The 12,551-nt window shown below is 39.9% G+C and overlaps 1 protein-coding gene across 3 annotated transcripts in view; it reads right to left on the bottom strand.

Annotated features, from left to right (window-relative positions):
* LOC139102525 (neural-cadherin) overlaps nt 1-12,551 on the bottom strand; it is a 177,076-nt gene that overhangs the window by 12,249 nt on the left and 152,276 nt on the right. For all 3 annotated transcript variants that reach the window (XM_070656470.1, XM_070656469.1, XM_070656471.1), the window contains exons 15-23: nt 7,105-7,248; nt 5,560-5,675; nt 4,897-5,061; nt 4,636-4,773; nt 3,962-4,148; nt 3,431-3,664; nt 2,822-2,994; nt 2,528-2,677; nt 2,059-2,364 (exon numbers count right to left, since the gene is read on the bottom strand). In XM_070656470.1, coding sequence (XP_070512571.1) covers nt 2,059-2,364; nt 2,528-2,677; nt 2,822-2,994; nt 3,431-3,664; nt 3,962-4,148; nt 4,636-4,773; nt 4,897-5,061; nt 5,560-5,675; nt 7,105-7,248 — 1,613 coding nt within the window. The remainder of the gene's footprint in view (nt 1-2,058; nt 2,365-2,527; nt 2,678-2,821; nt 2,995-3,430; nt 3,665-3,961; nt 4,149-4,635; nt 4,774-4,896; nt 5,062-5,559; nt 5,676-7,104; nt 7,249-12,551) is intronic.

Below are 12,551 nucleotides of genomic sequence, written 5' to 3'. Positions count from 1 at the left end.
TATATAGCACTTTAAATGCTCTTTGTCCCTTTATATGTAATTTATGCTTACATTCGGACGTTAAATACATATACTTCTATAGTTTAATTACGTAAAGTTCGTGTAGCATAAAAATTAATATTAAATATATAATGGTATTCAACATATAAATTTTTTTACAGCGCACAGCGCCCGAAACCGGGAAGAAGAACGGGAGAAAGAAGAGACGCCGATAAGGTGGCGGAGTGGGAGACTGGGCACCGAGCGGCCGAAGGCCAGCGGCAGGTATCCTCCAACGGTCGAGCAAACAACACGCAACACAGAACACTTCGTTCATATCGGAATTAAAGCTCCTTAAAGAGCACCAGATTTGGTAAGTAATTCTTTATGTATGAGTTGTCGTTACGTTTTCGGTGTGTAACGAGTAAGGGACGAGAAGGAGGCGAGGGGTCGGACGTTAAATACATATACTTTCATAGTTTAATTACGTAAAGTTCGTATGGCATAAAAATTAATATTAAATATATAATAGTATTCAACATATAAATTATTTTACAGAGCGTAGCGCGTGAAACCGGGACGAAGAACGGGAGAAAGAAGAGACGCCGATAAGGCGGTAGAGTGGGGAGACTGGGAACCGAGCGGCCTGAACGCCAGCGGCAGGTGTCCTTCTCCAGCGGTCGAGAAAACAACACGCGGCATAGAGCGCTACGTTTATATCGCAATTAAAGCTCCTTAAAGAGCACCAGATTTGGTAAGTTATTTTTTATGATGAGTTGTCGTTACGTTTTCGGTGTGTCGCGAGTAAGGGACGAGAAGGGGGCGAGGGGTCGGGGGCGTGAGCGACGTACGGGCCTCAAGAACGGCGTACGTGGATCTCGCGCGCGGTGATCACGCTTCCCCCACGCGCAATAGCCTAGTTCAGAGCAGCCGGCCACGCGGTGGACGTGTCGTTGACCTACAATTAAGACCTAGGACAATCTCGGCGTCTCGCGGGACTCGCGCGCGTTGTGTTTTGCGATTTTCGCTTACGATGACCGAGCTACGCAACCGACGGCGCTAGTAGGTTTCGGTGTGCGCCTAAAAATAATTGTACGATTTTTCTACTAATATTCTTGGCCTGTATTCTTATACTAATTCGTTTTCTCTTTTTTTGTTTAGATTCGAAGGAGATCGTGCTCTCGCTGCTGGACGTGGAAGTGTTCTCACCGCTGGAAATCTATGAATATACGAACTGTAGCCAGTTCGTCGGCCGTGTTCTCGGGAATTCCGTTCAGTATCGGGTCGAACTTATTGTACGAACGTAGGTACGCGACTTTCGTTATATTTCGCGCGAGATATTAATTGGCGAGTGTTGTGATTAGATCTCGCGGTTTTAAAGTTACAGTCGGGGTTTTCCGCGAGTTTCCAGTGGAAGGATGACTCGGCTTGACAACTGAGAGGAGGAGGAGGTCTAGGACAGGCAACATGCTTCGGCGGAGCAACGTTTTGGTGAGTGTAATTTTTTAATTATTCTTAAATAAATTTTTAAGTATTTATTTGAATATTTTTGTCATTGGAATAAAAATTAGAATAGAAAATTTAATAATTAAAAATGAAATATATTATCTTTAAAAATATTTAATTTAAAAAGATTTTATTTAGAAAATAAATAATTTTTTTTATTGTTTAATTGAATAACGAAGTAAAGTATAGTAAAATTTTTTTTTTAATAATAGAACTTTTTATATTTCTTTCTACAATATTCTATATTTTTCTGTTACAGTGTCATCACAGCTTCTTTGCCGTAACTCCGCCGCTGCGCATCGAAATGGTGAGTCGCATATTTTTTTAATGCATGACGTTTGGGGGGAAATACTTATGCAACATGCGAAAAAATAATAATTATAAATTTCGAAATAATAAAAATAATTAATTTTACCGAAATAATACAAAAATAAACTGGTATTCGTTTTCACGGCGTAAAGTGAGTTAAACGTAATAAAAAAATTAGTATCGTGGAAAAGCGGCAACAATTAAAATATCCATATCACATTTTTAACATAGAAACGTCATTTTCGTTTAATAAAAAAATCTTACCTGATGTCGAGGAGTTTCTTCGCGGTCTAGGCTTCTCTGTATCGATACGGTTCCGTTTTCGTTGATGAAAAACTGTCTCTTTCGGTCGGAACTTCTGTCGATGGAATAGGAAACTTTACTCTTGCCACCTTGATCCGGATCAGTAGCCTTGAACGTTTCTAAGCTGCTGCCTATGCGGGCATTCTCCGGCACGGTAGTCTCGATATTAGCTTTCTCAAATTGCGGCTGATTGTCATTGATATCTCGCAATTTTACGACCACCCATGAATAAGCTACGTGGTATTTGTCATTGTCATTGTCCTCACCCTAAAAAAAAATAATTGTCCGGTTAAATTATCGTGAATTTTTCTTTTGCAAGAAAATTATTTAAAAGAGATTTTATCGAAATAATATTTAATTAAAATGGCTTTATTTTCATTTTTTACATTTATTACTAAAATTTATGTTTCTTGTTACACTTCTCGCTTACCTTATCGTTTACTTGTATTCTAAATCTAAAGCCATTACTCTGCAGTTGGTCCTCGTAATCCAATGACTGTACGATTTTCAAAGATCCCGTGCCGTCGTTATTTCGCACCATAGTAAATTTATCGGCACCGTAACCGCTGTTCTCGATCACCTAAATTGCATTGTAGAAAGAAAAACACTTACTTTTCGATAGGAGAGAGCGCGAATATAAGCAGAATGCCGTAGAATCGCAACGTGGTATGTTATAACGTTAAACATTCTACTTCGAAAATCGATCGCGACGTTAAGACGATACCTTGTATTGGAATTTATTGGTTTCGTCTTCATCGTGAACGGTCACGGTGAGTATCGGCATCTCTGGCAGATCCGGCCCTTCCGTCTCGTCCACCTCGGTAAACCACTCGTCCTTCGTGAATTGCGGTGGCATGTCGTTTATGTCTTTGACTCGTATCGACGCCGTCCCGGTACCTACCAAGAAATGCATAGAGATGCCGGAACGATGCGATGATCTCTATGGAATATCTAGTCGGCTCTTAAAATATGCAAAACGGCTACGCCATTGCCCGCGAAAATATCTGCAGCCGTTACACGCATATGCCGGCTCGGACTTTCGACTTCTGTACTTGAATACAGATGAACTCCCCGGAATGTAAGATAAAGGACGCGCGAAGAAAACGGATGAGAAATTAATATTTTAGTACAGCGAGCGCGATATACAACACGCATAATAATAATATAAGCAGGGAATAGTCGATGCTCGTATATTTCTACAACGAATGTTTTATTAAATAATATTTAAAAAAAAGAATTTAATTTTTAGTAAAAATCGCGGTAATTAGATTAATTTGTGCGATCGAAAATTAATACTATAACGTGATTTTAAAGCGGCCTAAAAGAAGCTTACCCTTTAACCCCCCTCCATCCATTGCGACAACTTGTATAGAATAATCCGGGGTGCGTTCGCGATCCAAACAGCATACGGCAGTCTTGATTACGCCAGTTTCCGATTCAATTTCGAAAATAGGCGACCCAGTCTCTTCCTCAATAACGTTCTTCTCGATAGAATAGATAAGTTTAGCGTTCGTCCCTTCATTTGGATCGTCGTAATCCACGGCAGTCATTGTCATCACAACCATTCCTGAAATTAAAAAAAAAAAAACGGCGTTAAACTTACATAAAAAATTTTAGTTTATCGGCAAAAATTAATTATAATCGCTCAATAGACAGTGAGGAAGAAACAAAATTATTAAGTTAGTCACTTTATCTTTGGCGAACGTTAAGATCGTCGGGATCGACACGTTCGTCGCGTGCGGAACTGTAGATTTCCGAGTTAACAGCGTAACTACCGCGAAAGGGGAATCTGATCAGCGTAACTCTAATGGTATGGGAATGTAACCGCGTCCGTGTATTAGCCCATCGGCTATCTCCCACAAACCTGCGGTGCCGTTCTCGGTGACGTTGCCGAAGTAGACGCCCTGCGGGAATATCGGGGCGTTGTCATTGATGTCCTTGAGGTTAACTTGAACGTCGGCGTAGCCCACGAGACCTTCTCCACCCTCGTCCTGAGCAAACACGGTGAACCGCCACTGTGGCCGGCCATTTGGCTGATCTCTGTCCAGTGGCTGCGCCAAAAGAAAAAGTAGAGTCACGCGCGCGCTCCCTTTGAGAAGCCGGTCGTACGTAGAAATTCGTCAAAGATCCCCGCGTATTGACGGTGGTCTTTACTCGAAATTCAATATCGTACCGCGACGCCGATATTTGAATAATTCCATCGCAATATTGCACTGCTGCCACGTGCACAAATATCTGCCTTTCCGCGGTCACAGAAGAATTAATTCCCGTCTCCGGCAGGTGTTAGATTACGTCAGGTGTTTAAATATCGACGCGGAACAAGCCTCGCACGCGTTTTTCTAATCGGATCTTAAATCAAATCTTTATGCAAATATACAGTGACAAATTAATTTTGTGACAAATTAATTAGAAGATAAAAAATGATATATTGCCGTACCGCGACAGAAATTTAGCGAAATTATTAGATTTTACTTTTTGATAAAATTAGGAAATTTTATATCGAGTAATTAAATACTATCGAGCAAATCGGAAACAAACCTTTAGGACAAAAATCTCTCCAGTCGTGCGGTTGATGTCGAACTTGCTGTTCGCGGGATTATCAGGATCGATACCTTGCCCAGTTAGGAAGTAAACAATGTTTTGCGGTCTATCCTTGTCTCCGTCGGTGGCGGTCACCTGTGATTCAAATTATTAATTGCTAATTGACCGCGAGCCCGCGGTATGAACGGAGTAAACGTTCACTTGGCGCACACAATTTCCAAAAGTTCGATGTAACGATTACATGGGAAGAGTAATTACCCCAAGAACGCGTTTTGGCAAAGTCCTGTCGTCCTCCTCGGTAATTTGTGTTCTGTAATTTGGTCGTTCGAAGACGGGCGGGTTGTCGTTTACGTCCTTCACGTGAATTACAACCGTCGTGTAATTCTCTTTCAAGTTGTCCGACGCAGTAAGCCGAAGCTCGTACTGCAAGATGCACGCGGAAATTTAGTCATAAAATGTCGCATGTAAATCTATAGATGCAATACTGCAAATACTAGGCTCTCATGTGTACAAAGAAATAATTGATGCAATTAACACCATATCAATTACCACTAGACATAATTAATTCAATTATCATTGTTACAATAGTTAATTGATGTTTTATTGATTATCAGCTAGTAATAGATTAACTCAGTTGTCGCATTATTAATTACCATATTATTGTGATATTATTATTATTTTCAGTATTATATCTAATACTAATCTCTCGATCGAAGATTATGAAATGCAAATCGTGCGTGCATAAAATTAATTTCTCGTTTTTATATTTGAACTGCCTTTCAAGAAATATTATATAAAAGTAAAGCAATGGTTTAAGATAAATCTTTACTCAAAAGGTTGAAATAAAAATTGTTAAACTGTTTCGGACTAAAAAAGATACGATAAGGCGTTAGGTTGAATGACATTTATAGCGACACTTACCCTCTTTCTCGTCTCATAATCCAACGCACCCGCGACGTAAATGGCGCCGGTCATGTTTTTTACGGCAAATGCACCGCCTATGTTCCCGCTCGTGATCTCGTATCGAATACGCGAGGCTGCGACAGAAAGGAGGGTGTTTTTTTTAATAAAAGCAAGGCGGGATTCTCCATCCAACGACGCTCTCGTTGTAATCGAATGAATTCCGAGATAAAAGTTCTCTCGCTTGAGGCAAGTTTTATCAAATAAGAAAGTTCGGAGGACGCCGGCATGAGAGGACTGGTGTCCCCCCGATCGATCGCCATTCGAAGTCCACTCGATACTTTCGATCTAGTTCCGCGATAATTCTCACATTCCAAGATATGGGTTTTCAGTAAAAGTTACTCGACAATAATGGTATCCGGTGAATTCTATTTCAGATCGGTTCAGACGAACAGTGGGATGCTTAAAAATTGGGAATTGCACATCTCTTTTAGTAATTCATTTCTTTGTTCTCGTGTTCTCTTTTTGCAAACGTATATCTAAATATATATTAAAAAAAAAATTATTTTTAACATAACAGTTCGAGATGAATTATTACGCGATTACATTAGTGTCCTTTCAAATAATCCTGAATGTATTTTGACGTATAATTCAAGTTACGTTATCCGTAAATTTGTAATGCAAATACCTGAACAATTGCAGATACGCGCATGAGAATAATACGTTTATTTGCATAAGCAAATTCTGATCGTAAGGTACTCGCGTTCCTTCTTACATCTCTTTTTAACGTGGTTACATAATAATACTGAATGCCCGTTAATTTAAGAAAAATACGGTATCCACTTAATTTAAACGTATTTTATAAATGCAAATAACGAAAAGGTAAACAACAATGGATATTTGCCCAGCGGTTATAAATTAAACGTTTCGAAGGTACCGTGAAAATTCGTATAATGGCATGTTTATCTGCGTTACTCGAAAAGATTAAATATCGAGATGAACTAAATGAGATGAGGCTCTATTTAAATTACTTTTGGGCATATTGCGCGTAACTACACGATCCGCGTTTTAGTACCGAATTGGAAATGCGCTCGCTAAGACAAACATTTCTACAGTTGGATACATACATAATTACTAGTCACGGCGCGGCGGGTATCAGGGTAACGATGTGAATTTTCGGAAATGGCAATCCTTTTGCGACACAATAGTTGAGAATGACGTTCGCAATTGTATTCGCCGGGGGAAATTTCTATGTCGTCATGGTGGACTTGTCATCTCGTGATAAACGGAGCCGCGGTACGAAGTTCCCTCTTCATCTCCCCTTAATTACCCCGCATGTTAGAATTAACACTACATACATTTGCAATTGGCCGCTCAAATATTTTCGAAACAAACACACGGGCACACTTATAGATCACGCGTGTTATTGCACATTTATGTGTAAGATAAATGCGATTGTTTCATGTATTTGCATAAGCCGTGAAAGTTTTCTTGCAATTTATAAAAATATTACAACGCGAGAGAATCTTTATTATTTTTTATTTTTTTTTTATGACTGATACTTACACTCGTCGTGATCTTTGGCGGTGACGGTGAGCACCGTGTGCTGAATGTCCTCATTTTCATCTACCTCTGCCTCGTAGAGGCCCTTGTCGAAGTACGGGGGATTGTCGTTCTTGTCGGCGATCCCGATGCGAATGAATTTTGTTACTGTAACATGTCAAAAAAGTATGCATTGTTAGACCAATTTGCAATAGGAAATCAAGTTGTTTGATCGGAAACGGCGTATCCACCGACATTGCGGATCGTTAAAAAATTTTTTATTCAGAGAAATAGTTTGTGAAATGGTCAGAAAGAAGTTGCAGATTTAAAATAATTGTGTCGAAACAAATATTTGTTTTCGCTTTAATTTGACGGTACAGTTTTCTCCGCGTACAAGCAACGTTCGGATAATAAAGCGCTCTTGTTAGGTATTTTCTTAGATATCGACAAAGTATAATATTATAGATCCTGCTTATAAAAGTTCTTTAGGTTAACTTGAGTATACTTAGTTTATATACTTTAGATAAACTCCGCGGTAATGAGCACTAATATATTCATATGTTTTATGGCGAAGATTTAAAACCCAATTAAAGTCTCTAAATTAACTCCGTACAATACGCGACAGAATTTCTTATTACGCATCAATTTTCATCACGGGTGGGAAACTGCTGTCACACGTATGCGAATCAAATGACGTATAAAAACAAAAAGAGAAGCGTTTCCTGGGAATTGTGATACCCCACTGTAATTTTATTCCTTGCATTATATATTCCCGCGGCCTGGTCTTAAATGCACTTTGCACTAAAGTACGGAACTTGGATGATAAAGAATCCCAGACCGTTAATCATTTTTTCGCCCCACTACGGAAATTTAAGATGGGCAATTACCGGTCCCCGTGAGCAAAAAGGTTAAGTAGTTTCAGATAACGGCACTTCATTCCAGAAGTAGACATTTATTGATGGAACTAGGTTGCCCGTTAGAAGAAAAATGTATAATTGCGGGAGCTTTTTCTGGATCGAAGCATTAAGCCCTTAACCGCACTTTATGGTGGTAAGGAGAGCGGTAAACATCGATCGGTTCCGCATAAATTTTGCATAATCCGCGGCATAATGCGCAAGGAATGTTTGTCATTTTATCGGCACGCCGCGGTTCATTATAAAGGGATTTAAACGTGCGATTAATTACGCCCGCGCCGCGTTATTAAAAGTTTAGACGACGCCCGTATAACGCGATTAGCGAGCGGCGAATTTGTTTCAATTAATCGCCAAATTAAATCGATGGGGTGGGCCGGGCGCTTTATCCGGGCCGGACGTTCGAATTCGCGCCTCGTCGGTCACTCTCGTGCCAACTGCGACAGCCGTTTAAAAGCATGCAAGGTAAATCGAGCGTATATTTATTTAGCGAAATCGTCCGCCGTTACGTAGGGAAACGACCGATACATGTGCCGGGCGTATCAGCGAGAGCGAAACCTATTAAAATGCATTTCCGCGTCCGTTCCGTGCGGACGATACGCCGCGGCCAATTTGCTCCGAGAAGCACCCTGCGCTAAGAATTTCCCCGGTTCGACTCCCGCGGTCGTTTTCCTTTGCTCGGGAAATACTCGGTTGATTAAGTTAATCTGAACGTGGCTTCCGTTCCTTTCTCACCGTTCCCCGCGAAGTGCGAGATAGTCCCGAAGCGTAGAGCACGTGTGCGCCTTAACCTTACGAGTGCACGGCCGTCGTTTAACTTAATTGAGAGTTAATTATATTCGAAAGGATCTTTTCGCGATTATGTTCTTAATTCTGAAGTTAAGCTTCGAGCTATTTTGCCGAAGACGTTTTACAATTCACCACCGTCGACAATTTTTTTTTTTTTTATATCGTTTATGATCAACGAACAGATGTGATAGGTCGCTATCAGTAAAAATAAATTGTTTAACAGACTTCTTTTTTTTTTACAACAAATAGAGAAAGGTTACTATTTATAAAATACGCTTATGAAATAAATATATTTGTTTAATAGATTATTACGTATTTAAATTATAAATTTTCCTCATTTAATTGCTTATAATTAATATGAATATGAGTAATGGGTAAATAAATTAATTGATAATTATGGTATGAACGCGCGAGTCTGTTGATCGAGTTTATTGTTTGTTCAATAACTATTTTCTCTTGTTTAATCGCAATTTTAAAGAGAGAAAGGTAGAAACAGCAGTCAAGAAATATTGTTACAAATACAACGTGATTTAGGTGTAACAGCGAAACGTAATTCTAGAGCCCGCGTTAATCTAAACAAACTGCGAGACAAAGGAGGCTGCATGCTGCGCCGCCAATATACGCAATTAAACAGCTGCGCGATCCAATCTCGCGCGCGGAAATCTGTTGTCGTACGGGATTGTCATTAAACTTCAGTCGACCGTTATTAAACCGTCGCCCATTAGGGAAGAAATTTATTGTTGGCTAGCGTCAGCCAACTTCTAGGAAATAACCACGGCTCATTTTCGCGAGGATCGCGCGATAACGGTCGGGGAAACATGATTGATTCGTAAGCTCGCAGGCTTCCGACGTAGCCAGGATGAAGTTACGTACCGGATGCGTGCGCGCATGGAGCCGCACGAGGAGAGTCGTGATAGGCGAAATTTACGTAATGATAATTCATCATTGCGCTTATCGTAAATGTTGCCGGCCCGGCTGTACATCATTGTTAACGGAGAACGTCAGCTTACCTTTTAATAGATTGCATCGACTTTACACGGTCCCGGCGACGCATTGGGTTTTAGCACTAAACGCGAATCGCACGCCGCGGTAATGCGATACTAGATTACCATAATCGAGATGGATCGCGCCTTTTTCGCGAGCGGGCAAGTTTTATGTAGTTACGGGAATTTATCATCCTTAGAAGCGACGAAGATACACGTTCTGAAATTAAACACATGTAACTGTCAGTGGCTCTTAAAAAGTTTCTGGCTTTATTCGACCTGCCGCGTGGTATCGTTTGAAAACAAGTTCTTGACTATTCAGGTATTAAATCTTGATGTTTATTTAATATGTTTGTCACTTTTAAATAATTTTAAAATAATTACAACTTGCTGGTTACGTTCTGTGAATATTTAATTACTTGACTATGTTACCTTAAAAATCACGCGTAATAACAATATTTGATAAATGAATTAACAATATAAATATACCGGAAAAATATGCGACGTTAAAAATTAACACGGGAATTAATCACAAGTAAGCAGCTTAGCGTTAATGGACATTTGAGTTAATTATTAAATTATTTACGTGCACTAATGAAATTTCGTTCGTCAAATGACATTTTAAGCCGTACAGTAGTACATAATAGTTAGTAAAATTTTCCGCTTTCACAATAGTTAGCATTTAATTGAGCCGGTCGTAACGAACAATAAATTTATTAAACTTCATTATCAAAAAATTTATTCACCTTTGTATTTACGATTATGGCGGCAAAAAGTTTCCCCGCGTAAACGTCGCTAAAGATTTCCCTTCGAGTCGCGGTTAAACGGAAAAATCCCGGCGTGCTAACGAGAGGATTAAGCGCCGTCATCGTAAAAACTCGGCGCGAACGATCGAAGGGGATACGATCGGCGATTTCCTCGAGCTTGGTGCATTCGAACCCGCGGTGCATCAAGACTCGTCGGGGGTGGCTACACCCAATGACGGTCCCACGAAACGCGTTACTGGGCCACAGGGTAAGAAATCGATGAAGCCCCCACCCCTCCGCCCCTATTACCCCTGTCTCTCCCCTTTCGCACCGAGTGCAGCGTCGTCCCAACGGCGCCGAGAGAACATTCGCTTCTTAGCCGCACCCTGCTACACTCGATTGGTTCCTAAAATACGAGTACCCTCGAGGCTTTTCGCCACCCTCGATCCCACAGACGAGAGCGGCTCGTTAACGCCAAGACGGTCCTCGAGGGTCATCTGCCAGCTTGGAATTATACGCCAGTAAATTAAGGGCCGACCATGCGCTTGTGTCAGCGCAAGAGCACACGTAGATTTCGCTTTGATTAATCTCGTAATTTTATTAGAGCTCGCTATGATAATCCGCGACAGATAGAGGATCGAAATATGTAAATTGTTCTGAGTAAATATCGAAAGTCGTAATATCTACTTATTTCACGGTTATAATAAATATTAGGATGTCAGAAATTGGCGTAATTAATACGGATATTAATGCAATTATTCATATAAATAAGAAATATTTTTGGAACGCCGTTTCTTGGTTTTTACTTTTAATTTGGAGTATTTAGCCAGCGTAAATGAAAGAGGTAATTAAATATTATATCCGAGAAATAAACGAAAAAGAAGAATATATTTAGATTGAATTTTTTTGCCGTTCAACGTTGCTGAATTCTTTTTCATGCGGCGAAAATCTCTGTCAAATTCCTCAAGGGATCTATTCGTAGTAGTAAAGTTTTCGCGGTTGGCTTGAGATATCGCGTGCAAACTTAATATTCCACGATTTCAAAGAGATGCGCAACACATTTTTATGCTCTCGCCTTCTGATTACTTTACGATCCGTAATGCACTTTATACATTGCCATTTGGCGTAATAAAACGAACGCGTTAACGATTTTATGTCAAGAGTGACGGGTTTATTGCTAAGAAGCTTTTATGGTTTTTTATTTTTATTATATGAAGGAATGCAAACTTGACGATTAATGAAAAAATATTACATTTAATTAAGTATGTTTCTAAAAATTTTTTTTTGTCAGTAAAAATATATTTCGCTATTTTCATCTCAAGTATTAATAAAAAAAAAGAAGAAAACATATCTAACTTTCGAAAAAGTCCTGAGAGGTAAATCGTAAAGTGATTAAGTCCCTGATCATAAAATAAAATACGGGAAAATCGTAACTTCGCGGGAGTGTACTGATTTTGTGATGTTCTTTCCGGTGATTTACGTCCGTTCATTAGTCACAACGGCAACGAGAGAAATATAGATGACGTGATAAGTAGAGACATCAAGCTTATAACATTCCGAGTTTACAAAAGCGATTTAACTTAGCGCGTTGATCCTCTCGAAGACCTACTTTTATGGCTTTCTGATGCCGTGCTCTAATTATGTTTAATTTAATTACCCCGGGGGCGATTATCGGAACTCTGAGAACGGTTACAACACCGATTAGCGCTAATCTTCATTAATTCGATTTTCTCCCTCCGATAATAAACCAGCTCGCCAAAGCTCGCTGTTGGTGTTTTTTGCTTTTCTTGTTTTTGCGAAACATTCCAGGGGTATTTTTTATATGGGGTTTTTTCTTTTTTTTTTCTTCGAAGCTTTCTAAGCGATCGCACAATTATTTCTCAATGAGCTACGAAATGCTGACGGGGTGGGATAAGATTGGAAACTGGCCAATTGATCGATTAACGCAAATTACGGCGTACACGCCGCCGAGAGATACCACCGCGGAATTTCGCCGCAAATTTATAGCGGTAACACGCGCGATGTAAATTAATTATCCGGAT

This window comes from Cardiocondyla obscurior, linkage group LG05 (assembly GCF_019399895.1).
Source record: "Cardiocondyla obscurior isolate alpha-2009 linkage group LG05, Cobs3.1, whole genome shotgun sequence".
Classification (NCBI taxonomy): Eukaryota; Metazoa; Arthropoda; class Insecta; order Hymenoptera; family Formicidae; genus Cardiocondyla; species Cardiocondyla obscurior.
Note: the sequence above shows the minus strand (reverse complement) of the source record. Positions and strands in the feature narration are given on the sequence as shown.